Source organism: Lepisosteus platostomus, chromosome 26 (assembly GCF_059453375.1).
Source record: "Lepisosteus platostomus isolate fLepPlt1 chromosome 26, fLepPlt1.hap1, whole genome shotgun sequence".
NCBI lineage: Eukaryota > Metazoa > Chordata > Actinopteri > Semionotiformes > Lepisosteidae > Lepisosteus > Lepisosteus platostomus.
In genome coordinates, this window is record NC_142636.1 from 15,407,139 (window position 1) to 15,433,946 (window position 26,808).

Genomic DNA, 26,808 nt, shown 5'->3' on the forward strand with positions numbered 1-26,808 from the left:
GAGGTCACACTAAGCCCTGTGCCCTTCCTCCAGGGCCGCACTGCTCAAAGGCAGAACAGGTATGGACTGAATGTGTGGGATCATTTGGGGGGTGCACTGATATAAAAAGGGTACCGGGACACTGGGCGACCTGGGACACATTGGGGATTTAGGAATGAATTAATGGTGTGGCTCACCTGTCAGATAGTCGTGTTTCCTGGTGACACCAGTGAACGGTTAACTCCCTACACACTAGCATGTGGTTTGACTCTGGACTGATTCCCAGTACAAGGCTCCAATCACTGGGACTCCCTGGCAGATGGTAGAAATTCCCGGTGAGTCCCCGGAAGTCCTCGGAGATGCTGGGAAACTGTGCTTTCTGTTCTGTCACTCCAGGAGTGTGGAGTGATCTCCCAGCCCATATCTGAACTTACAAGTTAGTCGGCACGATCAGATCCTGTGTGAACACTGCCTTCTGTCCCCCAGCTTTTAACTGAATTTAAGTCATTGTCTTTTATCGTGAAGTGCCGAGGGACGATGCACCACTGTAGGTGCTATTTGAAAGTAAGAGCAGCTTGCTGTCTTGATAAGTTAAGAAAAGGAGGAAAATGAAACTGGAGGCACAACACCGAGCAGAAAAGGGAGCTGGCACCAGCACTGCAGGATTAACTGTTGCGTCAGCGGAGGCTGATATCTGCAGGGCAGGGCGTGGCAGCGCTGCAGGTGGGAACCCGGCGACTGCGCCGCTCTGGGGCCGGGGGGCGGGGGGTGCTCTTGTGGGCTGAGAGAGAGCAGCAGCGTGCAGAGATAAGCAGCGTCCGGGGAGGGCTGTGCGGAAGGCGGAGAGAGGAAGTCACCAGTGACTCAGGTTGATGAGGTTTTTTTCCGTTAGTCTGTCTGAGAGGAGGGAAGAGCTTTGCGTGCCGAACCTCATCTGGACTGATGGGCACCACGGTAAGGCTGGGTCCCCCCTGACTGTCGGGGCTCCTGCAGGGCAGATGCTGGGGGGGGGGGCAGGCCGAGGGAGGGAGATAAGGGGCTTGTGAATTTCGAAACGGTAGATTAGGAGCAGCGGGTCTCTCGCCACAGGCACATGTGCCCCCCCTTGCGCCGTGCTGGCGGTGAGGGCCCGGAGCAGTGGGAGAGAGGCGGCGCCGGCGGGGGTGCTCAGCACGTGCATGAGGCAGGAGTCAAACCCTCACCCCCTCCCCATCGCAGCTCTGCAGGGGGAGGCGCAGGAGCTGTGGCCTGCTGACAGTCGGGCGAAAATTGTTGCCCAAAACCCTCGTAAAACAATCCTCTGAGGGGGGTCTGGGATAGGCCTGAAGACGTACATTCAAACGTACGGTCTTCATGAGCTCTCCCTGCTTCGGTTACCAGGCTCTGTGCTGTGGGGAGGGAGGTCGGGGCAGAATTGGTGCGCAGTGGAACTCCAGGAACGCCGAAGCGGACTGGGGATTTAGGATTGATTCAATCCGGGGGATAATCCTGCCAGATCTGTGGGCGTGTGAGTGTGTGGGCACGGCCACATGGCTGACAACCACCTGCAGTTAAAACTGGAGACATGATGGGTTTCACACAACACCCACAGATCAGGTGCTAAATACCCCCAAAATTCTCCTTGGAGATCCCTGTGATGAGCCATCTGACACGCGAACACTGACCTGACTCCCTGTAGCTGTAAATCTTACCTACAATTTTATTTGGGCTAAAAGGTGCTTTTCCCCGTAGTGACAGAAACTGTGGTGTAAGCAGTGTAAAAACATGCACTGTTAGAATCTTGCAAATTTTGATGCAAATCTGCAGCAAAGAGCAGATTCAATTTTCCTGCAAACCAGGGGGTGATTCAGAAAAAGCAGAAATGTGTTTGTATGCTCTGTAATGGTGAAAGGTTTTGTGTTGAATCTTTGAAATATTTTTCAATACAGTCTTGAGTAACAAAAATGAGGTTTATGTGTGTACAGCTCCAGCAAAATTATAAGCAGTCATTCATTAATGTTTAATAAAAATCAATTAATTATTGTGATTAATTGGGGAGGGAACCAATTTTCCAGCTCTGTTTTGGAAGTAAAGTTTATACTCATTTGGTATTAAATTAGCATTATGCTTCGTCTTGTTAACATTTGAAAACTAGATTTCATGCTATTAAGTCTACTCATCACAAAGCCAGGTTGTAGCTCTTTTTTTCTAAAGAAGTGCTTGTTTTTATCATGTTGGTTTTATAGAAGCTCATGAATTCCGTGTCCATTAGAATTGTCTTGTGAGAAGGAGATTTGGAGAGCAGGTTGATTTGAAGAGACGGTGGTATTTGGCCAATCCTGCTACTTCAGTGAAAGGAAATGTTCACCTTCATTATATAGAAGATTTGCTTAAAAATAAACGTACTCATGGTGTACTACAGCTGGACTGATGACTTTTGTAGTTTAAAGATTAATATTTTCATGGCAGCACCAGGCCAGATTAAATGGTTTTCAGCTGTTTTACAGTTCTGCTGTCCACTGACCATTCTGCTGGTAGTAAGTTTATTTTTAAGCAAATCTTCTCCATGATGAAGACTGACCATTCTGCTGACAGGTTTTTCCAGTAGTATCCCTGTGCTATGCCTGTGTTTCCTTGCACTAGTCACAGATAACAGCACGTTTAAACGCGGCAGCTGTTGACAAGGGCTGCTGGCCCTTCACTGATAAACTAAGGTCTTGGGCACATGAAGCAGCTCGGAGAGGCGAAAGGTGACAGGAGAGCACATAACGACGACGAAGGGCACAGATACAGCCCCTGGCCCTGGGAGTTTCTGGCCAAGCGGGTGAGCGGATGTTGATGAGGTAAGGGCAGGCTTGCAGAAGTCGTCCTCCCTTGACAACAGGAAGTTGAAAGAGCGTGCTGGGGGGAAGAGAGACAGGCCTACCTCTGACAGGATGAGGGAGCACAGTCACCAGAGCTGCAGCACTGTGTCTGATCTCCTGTCACAGCCCGCGGAGCAGAGCGCGAGCCTGTCTCTCACCAATCTTTTATGTGAAGTACTTCAATCGCCAATGATGTGGTTGTGCTGTGCTTGCTCTGTTAATGTTTCTGCTTTGGCAATGCTGTAATTCCCTGGGCAGAACAATAAAGTTCCATGAATTTGAGTATGAGAGCCTTCTCATTTCTTTTTTTTCTCAGAAAAGGACTGAGAGAAGGGAGGGGGGATAAAGCTTCTGTTCAAATTCAAAGATCTTTATTGACAGGAACAATGAATTAGTGTTTCCAAAGCAGGAACAATTCGCATCACCATCTCAGATCGCCAATAAAGAATTATTATTATTATTATTATTATTATTATTATTATTATTATTACTACTAATAGTAGCGAGGCTCCTGTCCTGTTCCCCAGGAGGTGGCCGGTACAGGACGTTCTCAGCTCACACGTGTCGTGCTACAGAAGTTTGTATTACAGTTACAGCTGATGGTCAGGGTCGAACAAAGGCTCATTTTTCCCAGAATGCAGCTGAAAGCTGGATCCTCGCAGTGCGAGAAGGATCTGTGCCCAGCTCGTCCCTGCCCCTGTCTGATTTCACATCGGAGCTTACGGCTCTCGTCTACAAGCTGGCCAGTGTGGACTGGAGCAACGCTGCCACAGAGTGTGAGAGAGAGAAGGTGTTCTCCTGTTCGGGCTGGGCTGCAGCTCGGGGGGCCAGGGGGTTGAGAGAGACGGTGTAGAGGGGAGGGGAGTTAGAAAGAGGGACGGAGGAGACTCACTCTTCAGCCCTTTCTATGTAGTTCTCAGCTATCCAGACTGGGGAGCTCTTGGAACCCAGAGCAGTAGGGAGGGGGGGGCCTGTGACAGCCAATTGAGGGACATCCACCCCACGTGCAGCCTCCTGGGGCTCCCAGGGCCACATGCGTCTCCCCCCGAGATCTGCACCGTGTGCTGTGTGTGTGCCCCTGATCAGCTCCCTGCACAAAGCCTCTGTCTCAGTGTCTCGCCTGTGCTCTCTCTTCACAGATGCTGACAACCCAGCTGTTTGCCTTTGGCCTGCTGTTCACGCTAGGAGGTGAGACATCCATTCCCATCCCCAAAGCCCACTCCACTCCTGGTTTTCTTCATCTCCATCTGCACCCAGCATGCCTAATGCACAGGCACCGGAGTTTTTGCTGCTTAATAGCACTCGCACACCTGCTATTTGTAAAATATTTGTGTTCACAAAAAAAAATTATTTACCCCCCCTGCACGAATTATGAATAAGCAATTGTGTTGAGAACATGACAAAGGCTGCAGAGGCCACTTGACCCATTAGATCTGTTTGGATTCTGCTCATCTAGCTCATCCAGTTGAGTTCTGTCACTGTTACAGTTCTTGACACCACTGTGTACACTTTCCATCCAGTCATGTACTCCCAGCTGTGTCCAGATTAATGCTCCACATGACGCAGCTCTCACTGACAGCACTGCAGGACCACAGCAGAGTCTCCATCCACTGGAGGAGAGACACAGCTCTCACTGACAGCACTGCAGGACCACAGCAGAGTCTCCATCCACTGGAGGAGAGACACAGCTCTCACTGACAGCACTGCAGGATTATTTCTCCCACTGACAGCCTTTGTGTTACAGAACACCCAGAAAACCTCAAGGGTCTGTTCTAGGGGATTGTTATATCTATTTTTCTACTGAACGATCTACTAGACCAGAAAAATGACCTTCTTCTTTGCAAGCTGTTCTTCTTCCTGTTTTCCGTGCAGCAGCGTTCTCTCATCTACACAGAGCTAAGGCAGCCTCATCGGTTTCCACATCGCTACAGTTGGGAAGCCGCTCGCTCTTGTAATAAGAAATCAGTTGGCCACTTCCTGTCTTTCTGCACTGCATCACGCTGCCCGTCTCGTGGTGCAGCTTCGCTAGATGAGATAGAGCCCATGGGCTGCGGGTGAGGAGGTCAAGACCTAACCTACTGACCGGCTCTCCCCTTTTTTCCAGGCTGCACCCCTGCCAGTCCTGTCAAGACAACGATCCCTGCAATCACAACGGATTCTCTAGGTACTCCACAGCTATCACCTCCACTTCCTCTCCACTCCCTCTCCTAACCACCCTTCCTCTCTCTCCTCCCATCTCCTCCTCTCCCCTCCTCCTCACTTTTTCATGTTCACATGAAAACCTTACTGTAAGCACAGTGCTACTATACAGACCTGCACACACACAGCACACAGTGCTGTAAAATGACAGGCTTTAATACCTTCTTGTGGACCAGCTGCTGCTGTATACCTATGTGCTACTGAAGACATGAATCAGCTTATTGAACAATGAATGAATTTAATGACTTGCTCATTGGTTTAAGTAGAAGTACAGCAATAGCAATTGGTCAGATTACAAGCAAGTGTAAGACAATAAATTGATGAAATTTCCTGATTTTTTCTGTCTGAAGAATACTTTTCTTCTTTTTCATTCCAAGAAGGAAACAAGAGCCTGTCAGACGCTGTAACCACAAAGCAGCAGCCTACAACACTCAACCTGCAGGATGGCGATGTGTCCACCAACAGCAGCGGTACAGTAGCCTGAACACTCGCCTTGAAGTTGGGATTGATAAAGAAACCAGAGAGAAGAAACTGGTCACACTTGCTTGAAATGGTCACGGCTAAATTGTTTGGATTCAGTTGTTTTGTGCACTGAGCTCTGGCGTGTCTCTGACAGGCTGTGCCAAGGTGTCCCAGCAATTCTGGGCCGCTGCATGTCTACTGTGGATTTTCCATGGTTTTTCTGGGATGTCTGGGAATATCATACACTTATGCAGTGATGCATATACCAGCAATATCGTACATATACACACTACAGTATATACTAATGATATAATTCAGGTATTCACTAATGTCAGTACATTTGCCGTAGGTGATATGATTTGCCTTCAGAGCACTTTCACGACTCTGAGTGTTAGTGATGACCTGAACGCAATCACTGTGATGGTTTGGAGGTGGTACACTCTCTCGTCAGAGAGCATTATACTAGATGAACAGCCTTTAGCACATTTCAATACGTATGAGAGAGAGGTGTGCGAGCTGAGTCCTGAGTCCGTCCCTGTGACTGACTCTGGTTCTGGTTTCCTCAGGAGCCCTGGAGGGGTACAACATCAGCGCCACTCAATTCCCCATGGATTCTGATTACACCGAGGGCCTCAGCACCACCACGGAGCCAGGTAGGACAGTCCATGGGGCTTCGGGGGGGCTGGTACTCCGCGGCGAGTGTGGCTGTTGAATTGGACCCCAGAACCGGGTCAGACTGCTCGGCTGCAGCCCAGGTCATGAGCAGTCTTTGGGAGTGTGAGTGTTCCTGCAGGACCCCAGGCGAGGTGTGTAGCTCAGCACGTTTCCTTTCTGAGTTGAATCTGTAGTTTCACACCGCAGTCATTGTCTGGGGTGTCTTAGAGAGCAGCTGTCTGGTCTGGGGGGCGTCGGTGTGTCTATGGGTGTCACTCAGATCATTTTGGGTCCAGTTTACCAGCTTCTTGAGTGCTTGTAATTTCACAACCTGCAGACACACTGACTGGCCCTCTAGGATCAACACTGAGGATGTCTGCCGTAAAACAGGCAGCAGTGCAAAACCCTGTAACAATGGTTACTTCCAAAGGTCTAAAGCTGTGAGTGGAGTAAAGTCATCATCTCATGTCTCTGTTTCTTCCTCCCAGCCTCCTCTACCACTACGTCCGTATCCTCGACCAGTGCAGAAACACAGAGCTCCACTTCCTCACAAGGTAAACAGGGCTGAGAGATTCTGATAGAAAATGAGCAACATCACAGCACCTTGAGAAGACTGATCTGTTTTCTGAAGAACTGTGTCAGAAATTGTGCTGTCTGTACCTGGGGCTCTCAGGGGCTGAACTGAGCCAGTTACTGTCCTCATGAGCCCAGATTCACAGTGACCTTTAACCCCTGACTGAAGACCCTCCAGAGCCCCTGAAGGACTGGGACTCTCAGGGACTGAACTGAGCCAGTTACTGTCCTCATGAGTCCAGATTCACAGTGACCTTTAATCCCTGACTGAAGACAGTAGAGCCCCTGAAGGACTGGGACTCTCAGGGGCTGAACTGAGCCAGTTACTGTCCTCATGAGCCCAGACTCACAGTGACCTTTAACCTCTGACTGAAGACCCCCAGAGCCCCTGAAGGACTGGGGTTCTCAGGGACTGAACTGAGCCAGGTAGGACAGTCCATGGGGCTTCGGGGGGGCTGGTACTCCGTGGTGAGTGTGGATGTTGAATTGGACCCCAGAACCGGGTCAGACTGCTCGGCTGCAGCCCAGGTCATTAGCAGTCTTTGGGAGTGTGAGTGTTCCTGCAGGACCCCAGGCGAGGTGTGTAGCTCAGCAGGTTTCCTTTCTGAGTTGAATCTGTAGTTTCACACCGCAGTCATTGTCTGGGGTGTCTTAGAGAGCAGCTGTCTGGTCTGGGGGTGTCGGTGTGTCTATGGGTGTCACTCAGATCATTTTGGATCCAGTTTACCAGCTTCTTGAGTGCTTGTAATTTCACAACCTGCAGACACACTGACTGGCCCTCTAGGATCAACACTGAGGATGTCTGCCGTAAAACTGGCAGCATTGCAAAACCCTGTAACAATGGTTACTTCCAAAGGTCTAAAGCTGTGAGTGGAGTAAATTCATCATCTCATGTCTCTGTTTCTTCCTCCCAGCCTCCTCTACCACTACGTCCGTATCCTCGACCAGTGCAGAAACACAGAGCTCCACTTCCTCACAAGGTAAACAGGGCTGAGAGATTCTGATAGAAAATGAGCAACATCACAGCACCTTGAGAAGACTGATCTGTTTTCTGAAGAACTGTGTCAGAAATTGTGCTGTCTGTACCTGGGGCTCTCAGGGGCTGAACTGAGCCAGTTACTGTCCTCATGAGCCCAGACTCACAGTGACCTTTAACCCCTGACTGAAGACCCCCAGAGCCCCTGAAGGACTGGGACTCTCAGGGGCTGAACTGAGCCAGTTACTGTCCTCATGAGCCCAGACTCACAGTGACCTTTAACCCCTGACTGAAGACACTAGAGCCCCTGAAAAACTGGGGTCTCAGGGACTGAACTGAGCCAGTTACTGTCCTCATGAGCCCAGATTCTCACGCCTTGAAAGGTGAATCCAAGAGTGGAGATGAGAATTACACAAGAGAAAAAAATACTTAACGTTTCATCAAATTCCTTTCTCTGTTCGTCTCCCAGGGAACCAGGACAACTCTGAACAAGCAGGGTCTGGAGGTCAGTAGCCTTCCATTATTACTGCTTGTCCAGTAATGATGTGTCTGGGGAGGGCCTGTCTACCAGAAGTTTCAGGAGATGGCGATGTTGCAGGACACACCTGTCACTTTCACCAGACTGCCCCTGAGCTGGGGGAGGAGGAAAGGGGGCTCTTCTCCCCATTCCGGGTCACGGGGCAGCAGGAGTCTACCCCAGAAGCCCACTAACCCACCAGCATGCTTGTGGACCGTGGGAGAAACCAGAGCACCTGGAGGAAACCCATGCAAACATGGGGAGAACATACAGACCACACACAGAAAGCCCCTGTGCCACCATGTCACCCCTGAGCCCTTTCAGATGAAGCTGCCATACCAGTAAACAGGCTCCTTGTGTAATGGAGAGAGAATAATGCTCAGTCATTTAACATGTGTTTCTCTTCTATCTTAGTTAAAGAAGACAGCAGCGACAATGATTTTAAATACGGTAACCGGATCTTCATTTTTACTGTAAATCTTAAAAGCCACTGAAATGTTCACATCGGTGTCACTTGTCCTGCTCAGTCACAAGACAATACAGGTGCAGGGCTGAGGGGACACAGTCCAGCTGTGGTCCATCACGCTGTCCCTGACAGTCCTTCAGAGGAGGAGCTCAGCTGGGGCTGTTGTTTTTAATCTGGGGTCGGATTCCTTTAATTGTATCCCTTCCGCTCTGCTTACAAGAGTTACAGCAGTGAGCAATTTCAGGCTCAGCAGATATGAATGGAACAATTAGATCTAAAACGTTTTCCTAAATTAAAACTACAAATAAAACACTGCTTGTGGGACAAAGGGTTTATATTGCATATATTTAGCTCTTAGAGCAGGATTGAAGTCGAATTATCTTGAGTTCTTGTGAATAGGAGACACAAACAGTGCAGCGGAACTGTTCCACATGACAGAGCATGTGGATTTTGACTTGTGGTTGTCAGAGTTTGTAGCGAGAGCATGTCTGTCTCCTTGTTCTCTCCAGATTACTCCTTTCTCAGACGACTGGGCCTGGTGTTTGCTGGCGTACTGTTCATCATGGGCATCCTGGTCATGAGCTGTGAGTTCAGCATCCTCCTCTGTTCTCCTTCTGACTTGCTCCCGGACAATCCCATCACCCCCCTCTCTGTTTCTCGCACTCCCATCATCCCCCCTCCCCGTCTTCCTTTCTTCTGTCTCTTTTCCTCGGTCACTCCTGTCCTGCGCCAGCGCGAGGCCCCTAACTCTGTCCTCTCTCCTCTCTCCTCTCTCCTCTCCAGGTGGCAGAAGCTGCCGGATGCCGAAGTGCCGCATGAAAAAGGGAAAGTAAGTTTTGCACTGTATGACTTCCCAGAGCTTGTGGTGGAGGTTACAATATCTACCAGCAAAGTGAACTGCCAGTATTGCACAACTGCTTGTATTTGTGTTTCATTCCAAATGACCGCGCAGAGCTTTAGATCAAAGGTGTGACCTCGTCCCCTGAGCTGGAGAATTGGAGAATTCCCCAAGGGCAATCCCCACTGCACTACACTTTATCGCTCTTACTGGTAACAGGAGCAGTGACATGCAGAAAGCTAAGTATCCAAGACATTAATTATGGCTTTGTTTCTGTCCTAGGAGCTACGACTTGACCAGAGTTTGAGAAGACAGAGTGAAAGTGTACTTTAATAACTGGTTTAAAGGGGGAAATTTCGATTTCCTGCTCAATGGAAATGCGACATCAGAGAGGATATTTGAAGGTGGTTTTCAAAAATGTAAAAAAATAGTTTGAATCCAGTAGTTATTCCAAATCAAGACCAGCAGGCTGGAATTCAAGGACACATCCGGAAGATCATCAAAGGAAAATTCCTGGTTAATATATATATATGTTGCCTAGTTTAAGTAATCAGAAACCCATGGAATATGTCAGGAGATGCACTGTAGAGGCAGAGACACCTGGCATTTTGTGTGTGTGCTGTTTTGTTCTGCTGCAATTCAATCCGGAGATTCCTTAAGAAAATTCCAAGACTTGCGCTCAGAGACTGGAGAGCTGATTTCCCTGCACTGCCTGTTCAGTAGCAATCTTTGGAGGGTGGATTCTCCATTGAGAATGTAGCCGATACAATAACTGGGAGGCCTACATTTTTTTGTAAGACATTTAGCAATATAGTGAATAGATCAATGCTCAGTAAGAGGAGTTGTTGTCTTCCGAAAGAGCATAAGTGAACTCATCAATGATATTCCTCCACTTTACCATGGTACTGTAGTTCTGAGCTCTTAAGAGTTTTCCTGAGGTGTCCTAAGTGTCAAACCCTCCCTCATTGTTGTGTGCTGCACTGGGTCAAGGGTTTCCCATGATGCACCTGGAGAGATGTGAATTAGGGTTATCCACAGTGTTCCCATGATCCTGGGCAGTACAGAAACAATTTCTCGTCGCCATTTCCATTGGCTCATGATTTACAGCTGTATTGAAAGTGTAAACAATTTCCTCTTTTCAAGGCCATCTAATGGCTTTACCATATTTACATGACTGTTTTTTAAATTTACTTTTATTCGTTCCAGTAAAGAGTATTTGGATTTTCAACTGATCTCCTGTGATTTTACCATGATCTCACTGTGATTTGCTGCACGATACTGTTTTTAATCCTGATCTCAATGGGCTTTACTGCACTGTACTGTGCATTTACCCTGATCTCACTGTGATTTACTGAACTGTACTGTGCTTTTACCCTGATCTCAATGGGCTTTACTGCACTGTACTGAGCTTTTACCCGGATCTCACTGGGCTTTACTGCACTGTACTGTACTTTTATCATGATCTCACTGCATGTGATTACAGTACACTAGACTGTAATTTTACATTCAAGTAGGTAGCTGCATCAGCACACCCAAAGAAGGCTCCACAGTGGAAACATTGTGTTTCTTTTCTTCTCTTTTCAGCCTGGAATAAACCTCTACTTGTTCCTTTGTCATTTTACATTGCTGACTTTGTTTTTTATAGTTACCTCTGAATCAGTAAAATAGAAGTAGTATACCATCAATGAGAATCAAACAATTTTAAAGATAGTTTTATTTATTTATAGACAGGATATGTACCCTTATCTTACACCGTAATAATATATTTTAATTACAAATTAAAACGACTCAAATCCGAAGTGGTTTTATTCTAAGCGTTTAATCTATTGACGCTCTGCAATTCTAGTAGTGCTGATTACACGTCACCACTAGGCGGAGCTGTTTAACACCACATTAGATGAGTTACAAAAACGTGCGTCTCAAAATAGACAAAAAAGTATCTCCCTTTTAAAAACATCGTAAATCAAATTTTACATAAAAAGCCTATTAAAAACTCATGCCCAGACGATTATCCCTGAACCGGTTTATACATTTCTAATTAAAAAAAAGTTATATTTCAAAGACAATGTTATAGGCAATTCCCCATAAAGTTTTTAGTAAAACGTTTTTAGTTCTTTATTTCTAAAATACAAAATTAAGACCAGCGTGCTTTAAAATACCAATAGGCCAAGTGTTCTTTGATACACATAAAGGCACCACAATTAATATACTTCCATAAAGCTCTTAGAAAACAATCACAAAATACAAGTGCATTGCGCAAGTATAAAGCATGTAAAGGATTAAAAAACAGGCACAGTGTGATTCCTCGATTTGCAAAGGGCGTTATGCTACAATGCTGCTACTGAAACACGACTTGGGTTTTTAATAAGAACGGCTGGAATGGATTTGCGAAAGGGGCCCGACCCAATCCTCGTCATTTCAAAACGAGCAATGAGGCGAGGAAGTTAACGGTCTTGAGGATGCTCGCTCTCCTCCTCCTGAGTTATCCGCGGGTAACTGCGAAACCAGGTCGAGCTGTGGCGAAACCAGGCTAAAGCACCCGAGACGTGAATATCCGCTGGTTTCACACAGCGAAACACGAAACACCCTGAACGTAGAGCGGCTCCCCTCACACCTCTGCTTTCACAGAGGCGTCTATTTCTGGAGCAGGCAGCGAACTGTGTCGGCTGTTCCGACACCAAGAAGCGGAAAGGGGCTCTCTGAAATTGTTTTTTTTTTTACTTTTCGCTTCAAACCCTCCAGCCATTGAAATGATTGCGTCTGCTCTCGGAAGAGAAACTAAACTGTGGATTCCCACGTTTTTTTTTTAAATACGCGACCCTGTTTCCGTCTCATTAAGTGCTTCTAAACACGGCTGTGTGAATTTTCCCAGAGTTGTCCCATCGCCATTTTGTTAAATCCAGATTAAACTAAGAACCCCCCCACTACATGAAAAAAGTTCCTGTATAGATTAAAAACAAGGATGTCACCCTCAACACCACGGGAAAGCATAATTAATGCTTATTTCATCGTGTTTTTTTTTCCTTTTCAGCGCAGCAGTCAAATTAAGACAAACAACTCTGAAGTATTGCACTATTAGGCTATATACAAGGTGCCCCCTTTACGACTGAAGTGTAGGCCCGAGACACCTCTAAAAACAGCCAAGACCCGTGTTCCCTGGAGGAGTTTCTCAACCATTTTGTGCACCAGTAATTCCTTCTCCTCCTCTTCGTTTGGAAACCAATTTGGCCAAATGCGGTCCGTGAGAATAATAAATTTTAATTGGCGCTGTTACTTATGGCTATGGCAGCGACTAGCGATTGAGAGAGGCGGGTCTGGTGGTCCGATGTTTCCCTTTCGTGTGCTTTGTATTTGAAACATTCCGCTCTATTTTATGTTTTTACCGTGATTTCGCGGTGCGAAATTGAACGTGCCATTTATGCGAGGGCTAACGGCTTATATTTTCTTAAAGCGATACATTCATGATAGTCGTCGACTGACGCTTTTTAAAAGACCAGCTCTAATCGTCAGCGCTTTTTTTTAGCTTTGCCTGCTAAATTAAAATCGTTGCAGCTTCTTACGAGCCTCGGGTATCGATCTGCCTGGTTGTTGGGACTTCTGTGAGTGTGGATGGAAAGCTACCTGGGCGAGAGCAAATCCGGATTAAAACACCCCCTCATATGCCGAAACATATTGACACATGATCATAGTAACCTGGTGAAGTCTTTAACCATTCCCGGCTTTAAAAAATAATAAAAAAACCATAACGATAGGAAACTGTTTTAAACCCCCCGGTTGTTTTTGTAGCAGTTGACCCAGAAATGAAAAAAATCAAGATTCGGACAGGGCAACGCCGGACCTGCCTAAATTGCCGTGGAGACAGGCGCGTGCCGGATTTTCTCCCGCCGGCACGCGAACGAGAGGACGCCGGGAAAGAGAAGCTCCAGCCGAGCTGGACTGGACGCCGGCGCCATGTTAGATCAGTGCAGCAGGTGGCGAGACGGTCTTGGCCAGAAATAAGGTATGTTCATTCTCGGGAACTAAAATCTCAGCTCCTCGCGTCTGAAGACTTTTGGAAACGTTCATCAGTTTCCTCTTTGTGGGGCTACAATCTGTGTGAATGTCCATAACACACTTGGTAAGTGGCGTTTGTGAAATGTTGCTGCTAAGCCAGGAGCTGTGGAAATAGAGAAACAGGAATGGGAAAGTCCTGGAGTTACTGTTCTGTAGAGGAGCCCTGTCCTGGAGACCAGCACCTGCCCCAGGAAGCGCTGAACCTCAATCCCCTCAGACGCTAGGTTTCTGGCCCTGCTCTGCTGGCACGGTGTAGACCCTAGAGAGAGAAACATGCATCAGAACAGGCCAGAAAGTCCTCTCTAAAACGGGCTGCGTATTGAGGTATTTGTGCGTTGAGAGGTGATGTGCTTCGTGCCAAAGTGGATAAGGCTGCTGCTGCACAGCTTGACATCAGTTCTGCTGTGCGTGTCTGGCTCAGTACATCTGAGGATTCTCAAGACACAACCTGCGCTGGCTACCCCTGGAACTGCAGCACCCCCCCTTGGAAGAAAAGCTCCCATCTTTCAAGACACTTGATTCTGAGTTCGTCACGGCCTCCACGTCTATCTTGGACAGTCTCCCTCCCTCCGGAAACAGAGGAAAACGGATTGTGTGATCGGAGGTGCAGTGGTCAGCATCGCTGTTTCCAAGTGCTGGGCATCAGGGTTGAATCCTGGACCTGGGGTGCGGTCAGTGTGGAGTCTGCGCATTCTCCCTGGGTTCGTGTGGGTTTCCTCCTACAGTCCAGATACTAGCCCTAACCCTAACACTGGCCCTGGTGTGACTGTGTGTCCTGTAATGGACTGCTGTCTTGTCCAGGCTATATCCTGGGTAAAACACTTTAGAAGATGGATGGATGGGTTGATGGGTCATCCTTGAGTCGGGGAAGGTTGTTCTCTCTCTCTCGCGTGACCTCGTTCACCTGCGGCTCGTCAGGCAGGCGTGCCGGCACGTGGAGGCCGCGAGACAAACAATGGGACTTATCAGCTCGAGACAAAAATAAAACCTAAGAGCCACGACAGTGTAGAAAAATTCCCACTGGCCCGCTGACAGCTCCTCCGACGAGGAAGCGTGCCTGAAGCTGCGGTGGCGGATTCCCGGGCACGCTGTCAGGACGAAGCAAACGAGCTCCGGGGCACAGGGTTCATTTTCTCCGGGCGAGCGGCGCACAGCTCCGCGCGGAGGGGGCCCCGAGATCCACGCCCCGCTCAACAGGTGTAGCAGCGCGTGTGGCGTCTTGTCCTGGGTCGGGCCGCTCCTCGGGGCAAATGACTCACAGCAACGACCAGACTGCCGCTGCCTTCTGCAAGATCGGGCAGCTCTCCCCCTCGGGGGGGCGGTAGAGTGATCCCCGTGCTGAGTGAGAGGCGTTGTCTGGGTGACTGCCGCTGCCGCGGGCTGCCAGCAGCTCCGAGAAGCTGTTAGTTACCCGACGGGTCTGGCCGGTATGGCTCCTCTCGGGGATGATTTGTTTATCCTAATTCCCCCCCCCCCCCCCCGGACTGTGCACGACGGCCAGTAGGACAGTCGGGGACCCTCCTTACCCCTGCTGCTGTTTGAGCATGCGACGTCTCGCCAGGATCACAACTGAAACGAGAACAGAAATCGGTGTGAGTTTGTTACTCCACCACAGTGCTGGCGTGTGGTTCTCACAGGGAACATCACTCCTGTCCTGGGATGTATCCTGTACCCCTCCCCCTGCACTTACTGCACACCTGCCAGTTATTCTTCTCTTACCTAATCGATCCCCTAGGGCAGATTTCAGCATTTATGTAAACTTGGAACATTTTCCAGGTTTTCAGCTACTGGGACGTTGGAGACATTAAGGCTGATTTTGAAGCTTCTGTTGACTTTCCAGAACCAATGCTCAATCTCAGCCTTTTCTCCTCTCGACAGGAAGAAGCCTCGGTCACAGACAACGAACAAACAAGGAAACAGTAGCTCACCTTGTCCAGACTCGCAGTATCGCAGAGAGGCAGGAAGTAACGAAGGCAAAACCACTAAATTTACCTTGAAAGCATGAGTTCCTCTTACTAAAGGGGATCTGTCTTTAGCTGAGCTAGTGTGATAACTATACAAAGCACAGGAAGCCATGTGTGTTGGCCACACTACAGCGGGGTTGGGTCATTGCAGGAACACTGTGTCATTGCAGTGTTCCTGCAATGATACATTTGATCATATTTTGTGTTTTAACATCTTTCATCCAAGCAGTCATAATGTGTCTAAAACAGCTTAATTTCATTTGAAGTTTTTTGCAGCAGGACTGAGTTTGTGATACCCTGGTTTGCTGTGTGTCTAGTGAACCATTCTGAAGGGGATGAAGGGCGGGGAGGGGAGGGGCTGGTCAGATGCGTCAGGAGGAAGAGGATCTGACTGACGTACCTACGATGAGCAGCGCGGCCACAGCTGCCACGGCGACCACGGCGATGATGATTATGGTGGTGTGTCCCCCTGTGTGAAAGGAAGAGAGAACAAGAGAGACAGAGGTGAGGTTCCTCACTGCTGCACTGTAAATGTGCAGTGAATTAATAAGAGAGGATGCACATTTTTCTCTCACCTTCCTTTTCCTCTGGATTATGTCCTATTGTCTTGTCCATCTCAGTGTTCAATCTTTCCTGCCCCCCACTGCTCGCTGCACACAAAGAAAATTGATTAATACTGGGAAAACTGGAATAAGGTCTCCTGTCGTCCTTCTGAGAGGTCAGCCTTCCAAGTCCTGCTCTTTGCTTGCCAAGCACATTCTGAGAAACTCAGGTCATGCTGTCAGTATGATGTGGCATTGGATTTATCTTGGCGTGACATGATGTGGGTGTGGCACTGGCACAATGTGGGTGTGGTGTGATAATGAAGTGGGCCCAGTGTGGACGTGATGTGGGCGTGGTGTGTGTATAATGTCTGTACGACGTGAGCGTCGTGTGGGAGCACTCAAGCGGGTGATCTGATTGTGGGTGCCCTTCTTGCCACCACACTATGATGTCGCCAGCTGTGCCCACAGCAGAACACAGGCTTATAAAATAGCTGCAGACGTACCAACAGCAACCAGGTCTTCATCATCTTCAGAAGGGATACACCGACAGGCAGCAGGACAGCAGGGGCAGAAAGAGAAGGAAATATGAAGCACAAACATCAAGGTTTTGGAAATTTGAATGCAGATTTGAAGTGTCAGGATGACATTCTCACACACCCAAAAAATCTCATGAATAAACATCTTTTTTTGCTTTCTCTAGTGGAATATATTTATATGCATCATATTAGTTACAGTAACACCACCTTGGTCACTGATAACCAGCCTTTCATTATACTGCAGTTTCTAATCATACCCCTAGTCCAGTACGCAAGGTGGAGGGAAAAATCACAGGAAAGCTGGAGAGACCAGAGCGAATCAGATGTCTATCTGGACCCAGATCAGCTGCACCAAAGGATTTATTTGGAATTTATTTTGTCATATATCTGGGCATCTTGGAAGTCGGTGGCCTACGGAAGCTGAAGCCCTGTACATACCTGGAAAATCCCCAGAAGACTCCTCCCCGGATGCTGCACCAAAAGGGAAAGAAGAAGTGTTGGACACTGTACGCTCAGTAAAGAAGAATCTCGGAACAAATCCAATCCCTCCCCCTCCTGCGCGAGTCCCCCGTGTCACGTCGGCGGTGGCTTGTGCATCGGGGGGCAACACCACGAACCAGAGCGGCTAAGGGCGGACTACGGCGCAGTGCCTTTAACACTGAGGGCAGGAGGCAGGAATGGCCTCCCCTCCCATGCTCTTACGGAACACCAAGTACAAACAGCCTACTGGCCTACGTTATTGGACTGTAAAGTCAAATCACCCATTGCTTTTTGTGGTTATTATTTAAAAGTGAAAAGAAACGTACACAGGGTAGCAATATGGAGCAGGGGTCAGGGATCAGGGCTCCAAATCTCAGGTGCAACACTGTTGCTGTACCCCCGAGCGAAGTGCTTCAGCTGAACTGCTCCAGTAAAATACCCAGCTGTACAAATGGGTGCAAATGTAAGTTGATTTGGATTAAAACGTCAGCCTAATAATTACAAAACCTGCCGAAATCCTGCCCTTGAGAACTAGAGATTCCCACCTCTGGTCTAGAAAGTACAGAAAATTGCCTGCAGTCGAATACTCACCCACTGCTCCCAGAATCAGACACAGCACCAGCAATCGGAACATCTTGGAACACTGGGAATAAGAGAAACCTTGTTAACCAGCGTTGGCATTTTAATGTTGTTTACCTTCCTCTGACCTGCCCCACCCACAGCATTCTGCGGGAGCATTCTGCCAATTGGAGGACAGGCACCTCCCTCTGTGACATCACTGACAGGCCTGCAAGCCAAGAGATCACCGTGGAGCCACGTGAGAGAGCTCTGTAGTCTGATGCATCACCAAGGCGCAGTACAGATCGGCGAGCGTCTGGATCACAGAGCAGGTGAGCCTGCACCCTGAATGCAGCAGAGCAGCTCAAGAGCCCAGTTATGGACGTGTCATTTCAGAAGCAAAAAGGAGTTGTAGAGTTGCAAAGGGGAACAGGAATACTTGCTGCTTTGAGAGGCACGCTGATAGGCTGCAGAAAAAGCCACATTGGCTTGGACCAGAGTGGACAATTCAATGTCCATATGCAGTGCCCTGGAATCATGTGGCCAAGGGAACCCAAACAATTCTAGTGCTACTAGGAAAGCAGGATACTAAGGACACACACTTACGACCAAGACTAGGAGGCAGTGTCGAACAGATACTCAAATCCAAAGCAACATAAGAAAGTGCCCCTATGGTCTCACGCTTCAAATCAAGGCTATTCATTTAGTGTGGATTTTATTCACATAAAATCATGATTTGATACTAAGTTACTGAAACAAACTTTCCATGTTATCACTGCCTGGATCCCATTGCCATCCCAAGATGGCAGAACCAGGAAACTTCAGCTACCTCACCAGGAAAACCAAGGACAGCAGGAAGCCAACCCTTGAAGTTGCAGATATTGTATATATATTATTGTAATTAATGCACCACAAACTCATTACCTCGTGGGGAGCAGCCTTTGAGCCTGGGACCCCAGAGGTTTCTTCCACTGGGGTGTTTTCCTCTCCTCAGTGCCCACACAGTCCACTAGTTTTGTAAAGTATTGTCAGTTGCTGCATAATTCTGTGAAGCACTGTGTGATAAAGTCTTTAAAAAAGGTATCATAGTAAATAAATGATTGACTAATTTAAGAAGACTGCGGCATCAGTAACAACAAGATGATCACTAACTCTCATGGTGACTGTGAGAGTTAGCGGCATAGCTCAAGGTTGGAACAAAGAACCTCCTGATAACTAGGCTGTCAGCTCAACCTCCGAAAAGCCTCCAGCACAGTAGCTGATAACTGCGACACTTTGGTTTTAAACCTCCTTAGTGAATCACATGCGTTACTTTACAAGCAGAGAGCTGACACGCACACAGGAAAGGCGAGAGGAAGTGGAGTGCTGAGGAGAGGTGGAACTGCGATTTGCCAGCAGTTTTGTTCCACAGAGAAGCCTAGAGACTGGCTGAACTACAACACAGACACCTGCTGAGGCAGATCCGCTGACTCAGTCCGATGTCTGGTCTGAAGGATGGAGCACAATCAAGTTTAGTAGCTTGCTCTGGAAACTCAGTGAATCAGCAGCGAGTCTGAGGCACTCCAATTGGGAACCTGCTGGCCAGCTGGGCTCTTAGTACAACATACCCTGTACGTTTACTACTGGACCAGCTGCCCTCTTTGCAGTGGAGAAAGATGACTGAATCTACATGGAAGTGCATTTAAAGCCGAGCACTGGAGATACTGCAGGCGTTTCTATACAAGAAGAATTCCAGGAGTCTGGAACAAGCTGCCCATCCATGTTGTTGAAGCTGGCCTCAAGTATCCAGGCTGGATGAGATCTGGGGATCTTTTTTCCCCACAACCTGCCAAACAAGCTACAAGGGAAGAATGGCCTCCGTGTGGGACGTTTTTCATGTTCTTAACAGAAGAGCTGAATTATGAAGTGTCCTGAAGTGTAATGAAGCAGGACGTGGCAAAACTGTTGTTATCTTCTTCTGGCTGCGCTGACAGAGCTGTTCACCTCCAGTTTCTCCCAATTTCATCCTGTCTGCATGTCAGAAATCTAAACCGGAGCTTCAGGATTCTTTTCGGAGATGATATACGATGCCCTGTTTCCGCAGAGCTCAGCAAAAAAACGCCCAATGTCCCGAAAAGATAAGATCATTAAAATCTGACACGTCGGACTGGGACTGTCCAGTGAAGTGGAACTTTACTGCCCTTCTCTGAAAACACACGAAGCATGGTTCGATGGCTGATGGGGTGGGGGAAGGAGGTTAATTTTAGAAAAAAATATACATCATTGTACATTTAGTTGTGACACTTTATCATAGGGTCCAACAAAAGATGTTTACCGATTCCATACTAACACATAATGGACAGTATGTCATACCCAAACTCTGAAAGACTGAAAGAATGCTACCAACATAGACAAGTTGTGACAATAAAGAAGGTCAGATGTCTAGACATCTGCCTCAAACACACATCTAACGTGAGGCTACAGGAGCATCCATTAACGACTGCATTCAGAACTAGTCTCGTAACAGTTACGGTGGCGCAGGCGCAGGCCTGCAGGGGGCAGTGTAGCTCAGTGGGTAAGTCTCTGGACTCATGCCTGGGTTGGGGGGTCAAGCGCCAGCTGCAGACACTGCTCTTGTACCTTGAGTGAGGTACTGTACCCCATTGTTCCAGTCCACCCCGCTTGTTCCACACTCCCACCACCCATTGCATAAAGAAGTGCTTCCTGTTTCTAGTCCCCTTCGTTCTGCAGAAGAGGCCTGATGGGCCGCCCCTGTGAGTGCACACGCCACACCGCCTGACACAGCTGGCAGTAAATCAAGGACCCTGCAGTAGCAGCTTATAAAACTAAAAAAAACTGCCGGCTGACAGCTGTTTAGCAGATGTTTTCTTTCTCACACAATGTTTTCTGTAATAATCAGTAAAAGAAATGGGAAAAAAACAGCTCCTGTGATATTTTTATACCCTGGAATCCAAGCCATTTCCTCCTCCGCTTAGCACAGGAGTGGAGAGGCCAGTGGGCTCTCAAGTGCCCCCCCTCCTCGCCAGAACCAAACCCACTGACGCAGATGTCCACCCAGACCCCGCCGCGGCGCAGCTCGTCCGGATTGTATTCCAGCTTCCTTCCACCCCGCGACTGGACGGCTCGCAGCGATGACGCTGGAGCGTTTTTAATTCCCCTGGAAGGAAGGGGGGCCGGGCTGGAGGGCGACTCCTCGAGTACGAGAATTCGGAAGTATTTCCCCGGCGCTGGAAACAAAGCCTGGGCTGGGATCTCCGGCCACAACCGTGGCTGGGAGGAGGCCGGGGGTGGGGGGGGTCGGAGCGCAGGGCAGCAGGGTCAGGCCGCTCCGGAGGGGGAGATCCGTGTCTCGGCTTGGTTCGCGTGTTTATTTCGAGAGCATATTCCAAACTCCCTTGGTCAGAGGCTCTATTATGCTGCACCCTCCACACACAGCCGCTGTGCACAGGCGGCAATCCAGTCTGCAGGAGAGCAGATCTGAGTAGATCTCTGCGCACTCCGTTAACACCTACCCCTCGAGCCATTTGGGCCGAACCGGAGGGTCCGCTCTCGTGTCTGAGCCTCCTACAGTCCTGAAACAGAGAGCTCCAAGCTGACCTCAGCTTCCTCCTTTCTCTCGCCGTCGCGAACGAAGCTCCTGGGGTTTTATTTGTGCTGACGGGACTAAACAAGACGTAATGTGATCTAACTGGTTGTTCCTTGCAGCTCAGCTCTTGCAATAAACATCATGTCCCGTGAAGAAGCCTGCCACACACGCACACACACACAAGCCACACACACCCCCATTTCTGCCCGAACTGCTGACTCTCACTTGTCACGAGCTTGATAAGATCAGTGTTTATACATGTGAGAAGAAGAACTAGTCAGAGCTCACTGGCTCTTTAGTATTCATCTGGGCAGACAGAGACATAGACAGACAAACACAAAATACAAACAGGCTGACTCACAGACACACAGACAGGCCAACATAAAGGCACACATACAGACAGACATTCAAAGACAGAGATAGAAAGGTGACAGATTTTAAAACAAGCATCTGTATTCAACCATACATAAGTTACAGGCCCAAAGTTACGAACCAGCACCAGAGACCCATCTACTCAAATACATCTCCAAACAGATCTGCAGTATTCCACAACACAGCTCCTCCCCCAAGAAACTCTGAAGCCCATCCAGCAGGAAGCAGGTTCAAGTCTGACCTGCGAAGATACCCGCCCATTAAAAACCGCGACAGCCTCTGCTGAAAGACTCCCTTGCATCTCTCTTTCCTCTTACTTTGCTTCTGAAAGGCCAGCTTAGCCTGATCTGCACTTACTGCTCTTCACTGGAAAGATAAAGGACAGCTGAATGAAATTCCCAACCCAGGGGAACCCCTCCTCCTGCTGCAGTGGGTGCCCTCAGTCCTGGAAGCTGAGCAAACAGACTCCGTTCCAAGTCTGTCTCTGTTGATAAACTCCAGGTCTCCCCCACCGCCCAGCTGCCTGAGCCGTTTAATAGGTGACCGATTAACGGAGCTCAGACCTTATCAAACCGCAGAACAACCGAACTGCTTGACTTGGCCAGGGGCCCGCAGCAGCCCCGACACCTGCTCACGGCGATAAGTGACCTGGACGTCAGCAGCCAGCCCCCGGGAAGAGACTGTTGAAGAGACTGGCCTGGACAGGGCTGGGGTCGGGGCTGCCCGGGTGCCCGGGTGCCGGCCCTGCGCATGCGCTGGAGCGAGCTCAGACCTCTGTCACCAGAAGTGGGCTTCTCGGTTCCAGTTCCTGTCTAGCAGCAGCACGGCAGAGCAGGCAGACAAAGGCAAAACCACTTCTCTGTTTGTTTCAGTTCGCGCTCTCGGTTGGTGAGAAGCTGCACGTCAGGAAGCCAAGGGGTTAGACAGCCTGGCCGAAGCAGGCGTGCACAGAAAGAGCACACCTTGAGGACTCTTACCAGAGTAAAATCAAAGCAGAGGGCTGTAAAGGACAGATTCATCATGGTGAATCAGAACACTGTACAACAAAATCGCAGCACAGTGCAGTAAAGCCCAGTGAGATCAGGGTATCAGCACAGTACTGCATAGTAAAGCCCAGTGAAATCAGGGTAAAAGCACAGTACAGAGCAGTAAAGCCCAGTAATGCATGAGATGCAGCAGAGGCACACGATAAAGAATGATGAAAACTGCAGGAAAATACTGCAAAGCAGATGAATTCATGTAGAGTGAGTCACAAAAGTGAAAATGCAAATTTAAACTTTCGTGAGGTCGTGGGAGCCTTCAGGCACCCATCGCCCCAGCTGCTCGCTTTGCTATTTTCCTCTCCTCGCGTCACGGCTGAGGGGGCTCATTCCCGTCTGATGTGCTGAACTGCTCCTCGCACCCTCATCTCTCAAGCCAGCACCTGAGTCACCACACAGACAAAGGAGCGGATCACTTCCTGGGACCCGAGTCCTTCCCACCAGTCCTGACCAGTGAGCCCCAGTGAGCAATCGAGGAGCCTCTCTTGAGAGACAGCCTTGCTGCCTCTTGGGTGTGAATGTGTTAAACTTGGGCAGGCCCCCAAAAAAAACTTTGCAGGAAAAGCTGATTCACTTGAGACCTATTTTTAGCCCACTTGCAAAGGCATAACAACTCTTCCACATCCCACAACGTTGCTAGAAACTGACTGTTGTAACTCAGTCCATGCAGGGCTGTTTGATGAAGGGTGGCACTTTGGCACAGGGGTCAGCATGGCTGCCTCCCCACGCCGGGGCCCTGGGCTCAGTTGCAGACCTGGGGTGCTGTCTGTGTGGAGTTTGCATGTTCTCCCCCTTCACATGGGTTTCCTCCCACAGTCCAAAGACATACAGGTCCCTTAAAGGGCTTCTGGGAAACTGGCCCTGGTGCGTGTCTGCCCCGCAACCCTGAACTGGATGAAGTGGTTGATACATTTATCTTGTATTGCTCTGTTGTGATAAACTCTTTATCAGATTTATGATACAGATATATTGGTGACCTCTGTGAAAATCTGACCCAAGAATTCCTCAGTAATTAGGTCACCACTCCAGGCTCTTTACAGATGTTACGGGACAAAACAGGATATGAGTCACTCTTTGCCTGCACACACCACACACAGACTTAAAATATATAAATATAGATCTCTATCCTGAGAATAACGAACCACAGATAAGGAGCTCAAAGTTACTGCATCTTAACCTGAGACACTAGATCAGGTGTCACGAGAGAAATATCACTCTGTAAAAACCTCCCAGCTGGCGCCTCCCACACTGCCTCCCAGACTCCCACAGTCCCCTGCCGAAGAGAAGAGTCTCAATCCCCTCCCCGGGTATCCCATCCTGCCCAGCCGTTAATCAGTTCAACCCGCCTGAAGCCTAGTTGGCTATGAAGAACGGGGCTTCACCATTTAATTACTCCTGTCCCTCTGCCACAGTCACCCCTCCCAGGTCAGGGGTCACTCCTGCCTGGACGCGCTGGGCTTGAGCTCGGCTCCGTGCGCCTCTCTCCCGAGCTCTGCAGGAGGCAGTAGGGACCACCTGTCTGAGGACAGAACGCCTGGGACAGGGTCCTTTGGAGGAGGACCGGTCTGCTTTGTATCCGAAGACTGAGCTCAGAAGCTCAGAAAGCCCCCACACGGGTCTCAGCCAGCAATTAAAATGAATCAAAGCCAATTAAAGCTCTAACCCAGCTGACTCCCGTGCCGTCGGACCGGACCGGACCGGACCGCTGTCCAACAGCGGGGGAGACCTCCTCCCTCAAGCCGCGACCCCCGAGAGCGCGTCAGCCGTCGCTGCGGCGCCGCAGCCAGGGTCCGAGGAGCGCGGTGTGAACAGGCGGGTGCTTACCTCGCGACAGCTGACGAAGGGGCGGGGGGGGGAGGGCGATGGTTGATGCTCCGCACTCGGCGTCTCCGCGGCCGACTGGTGGTGCGAGCAGCCGCGTCGCTGAGGGTTATTTAACAGGAAGTTCGCGAGCGCAGCGTGCCTGACGAGTCGTTTCCGTTCGCCTCGCGCGGGGTCGGAGGCCAGACGCAGGACTGCTGCAGCCAAGGGCTCGGCTTCTGAGAAAAGAGGAAAAGGCGCTCAGCGAATGTGCACGTACAGTACACTGTGTGTGTGTTTACAGAACAGAGCTCTAACACAACCGATAAAAACTCCCCGCGTGTGTCCTAGGAGAAGTCATTTTTAACTCTGGAGAAAAGAACCCACGCAGGGCTCAGCACCCGCTGGGACACGGAGAGTCGAAACTGAGAGAGCATTCGCTCGGCTTAGTGTTAAGGGTTATCTTTAAATGAGAAGCACGGCTTGCAGACCCCATTATCGTGAACGCCTGGGTTTGCAGGAGCTCGGGCAGGAGAGTCCAGCGGGGACCGGGGCTGTTCGAGCAGTGGAGCAAGAGGCTCAAGAGGAGATCACCGCAGTGTAACTCAGAGCACAGTGTACTCGCGTTACTGTTTCTAGATGCTGTGGTTCATTCCAAGGCTCGGACAGAGTGACACCGAAAAACACCTGTAGAGACACCGGTATGAAAACGGGGACTTTCCGATGCTGTGTGTCTCCTGAAGCTACACCTGTAGATCCCCACAGTGTAAAACGCGTCAGCCACAAAGACTACACCCTCGAGGGGTTTATGAAGGCTGCCTTAGGGGAAAAGGGGTTCCTGTCCCTGGACGTGTTGGTGCCAATGAACCGTGATTGCGGTGTTCTCCTGCGGCAATTAACTCGTTCCGGCGAGCGACTGAAGTTTGGACATCCGCTTCTTTTTAAGAAAAAGTCACTACGGAACCGTCAACAGCTTAAGCGCTCAACGCAGTCCCACCAAACAGCGCAGCAGCTGGGGTGCTCTTCCTCCGTTAACCGACACGGTTAACTGTTAACTGAAAGAAGTCAGGATACCCCCTTCAAAAACACGGCTGTGGAGCGCGTTCCCCACTCCCGCCACTCTTTGTGTAAAGGAACTCTCGATCCTGCAGACCCGCACCTGGGTTTCTCGGCAGCTGAGCTCTTGTCCTGAACGACTCCTTATCTGATCCAACAAGCCGCTGGAACAGAACCTTTGCGGGTCTGTGTTCCTACTCGAAAGCTCGAAAAAAAAAAACCTTATGTCAGAACTGCGACAGTTAAAATGCCACCTTCTACACGACTAGAAATTGAAACGATTTAAGGGTTTAAATTAGACCTGTTATTGGGGCGCTCGGGTGGAACGAAACCAAGCGAGTGCGGGGGTCCCGAGGACCAGGGCTGAGACCCCCCTGGTACAGGCGACGGCTCCTCAGTCGCCAGCTTGTGTGCGGTCATTGTACGCGACTCGAGTGGGTGTTGATGACGTCAGTCAGCGCTGACGCAGAGGAAGTTCGCGAGAAACATAATGAGGGGCTCTGTTCCCCCTCAACACACACACACACCCCGGCGAGAACCCCCGTGCGCTTCCTCTTCCTACACCTGCATTGTTCGGTTCTGCTGAGAACCCACCTGGCCCCGTCCTTAAGCTTCCTTTAATTAATTCAAGACATCCTCTTTCTCTCCTCGCCCGTACAGCTGTTGCACGCGCTGAGCCCCACTCTGCGGGGACGGCAGCTTGACAAAAACATCCCTCTGCACCGCGACGGGCACTGCGTGCGTCCGGGCTCCCGGAGGGGGCATCACGCCCTCGTTTCCGAACAGTGGGAAAACAGAGGAACCGATCACAATGGATACTTTTCCCAGCCATCTCAGTTCGCAGTGAAAGAAAAAACAAAGGATTGCAGTGTAAACGAGTAAAGGGTTGTCAGCTTGTCGGGCTACATGCAGGACGCAGAACACGACCGCAGGACGGGCCGAACCCGGTGTCCAAGCGCGATGTTCCCTGAAACTCGCCTCGGGTCGATGCCGCACGAGAACCCGGCTGGCTGTGACACGAGGCCCCAGCTGCTCTCCACGCCACGCCTGCCGCGCGCTGCCTCGTGTCCCCCGAGCACCGTTCGCGAGTGACGCGGACAGCCGTGTGCTCCTCACCAGCTGTGGGGCTCGACACCGGGCGGCGGGCTCTGCCGGCTTGCCCCTGTAAGACGCTACTCACATGAGCTCCAGATGCCCAAAGTGGGTCAAAAAAAAGTACCAGCTTCAGTCAAGGGTTTAATTTCCAAACTGACAAGAGCAGCGCTGCAGTCAGTCAGTCAGTGTGCAGTGGTGGCTGAGAGGCAGTAAGCA

General features: G+C 49.7%; 2 protein-coding genes across 10 annotated transcripts; one reads left to right on the forward strand and one right to left on the reverse strand.

Annotated features, from left to right (window-relative positions):
• The first annotated feature begins 778 nt into the window (after positions 1 to 778).
• On the forward strand, positions 779 to 10,735 carry fxyd5 (FXYD domain containing ion transport regulator 5). 9 transcript variants are annotated; one of them, XM_088620876.1, is made up of 13 exons: positions 800 to 933; positions 3,457 to 3,598; positions 3,962 to 4,010; positions 4,927 to 4,986; positions 5,399 to 5,491; positions 6,050 to 6,136; positions 6,626 to 6,691; positions 7,625 to 7,690; positions 8,156 to 8,191; positions 8,618 to 8,653; positions 9,179 to 9,253; positions 9,453 to 9,498; positions 9,790 to 10,735. In XM_088620876.1, the coding sequence occupies exons 2-13, from the start codon at positions 3,458 to 3,460 to the stop codon at positions 9,812 to 9,814; spliced, it is 780 nt and encodes a 259-aa protein (XP_088477002.1). In that variant the 5' UTR covers positions 800 to 933; position 3,457; the 3' UTR covers positions 9,815 to 10,735. The 9 variants fall into 9 exon arrangements, with proteins under 9 accessions (XP_088477009.1, XP_088477006.1, XP_088477005.1 ...); XM_088620875.1 differs by lacking the exon at positions 800 to 933 and adding an exon at positions 2,062 to 2,801 and having other exon boundaries at positions 5,402 to 5,491; XM_088620880.1 differs by lacking the exon at positions 3,457 to 3,598 and having other exon boundaries at positions 780 to 933; positions 5,402 to 5,491.
• Positions 10,736 to 11,203: 468 nt separating this feature from the next.
• LOC148640394 (uncharacterized) lies at positions 11,204 to 26,262 on the reverse strand. The gene is made up of 9 exons (XM_088621614.1): positions 26,181 to 26,262; positions 24,466 to 24,680; positions 17,677 to 17,728; positions 17,044 to 17,076; positions 16,573 to 16,596; positions 16,100 to 16,174; positions 15,925 to 15,993; positions 15,087 to 15,129; positions 11,204 to 13,819 (listed from the first exon to the last, which is right to left on the reverse strand). Exons 1-9 carry the CDS (start codon positions 26,260 to 26,262, stop codon positions 13,774 to 13,776), a joined length of 639 nt encoding a protein of 212 aa, XP_088477740.1. The 3' UTR covers positions 11,204 to 13,773.
• Between the last annotated feature and the right edge of the window lie 546 nt (positions 26,263 to 26,808).

Excerpts from the sequence above, each read along its gene's own strand:
- fxyd5 (XM_088620875.1), top strand. Across the intron at positions 5,492-6,049 it reads TGTGTCCACCAACAGCAGCG|GAGCCCTGGAGGGGTACAAC; the intron begins GTACAGTAGCCT and ends TGGTTTCCTCAG. Across the intron at positions 9,254-9,452 it reads GGGCATCCTGGTCATGAGCT|GTGGCAGAAGCTGCCGGATG; the intron begins GTGAGTTCAGCA and ends TCTCCTCTCCAG.
- LOC148640394 (XM_088621614.1), bottom strand. The coding sequence starts at position 26,262 with ATGCCCCCTCCGGGAGCCCGGACGCACGCAGTGCCCGTCGCGGTGCAG. Across the intron at positions 16,175-16,572 it reads TGAAGACCTGGTTGCTGTTG|CGAGCAGTGGGGGGCAGGAA; the intron begins GTACGTCTGCAG and ends CTTTGTGTGCAG. Across the intron at positions 13,820-15,086 it reads ATGCTCAAACAGCAGCAGGG|GGTCTACACCGTGCCAGCAG; the intron begins GTAAGGAGGGTC and ends TTCTCTCTCTAG.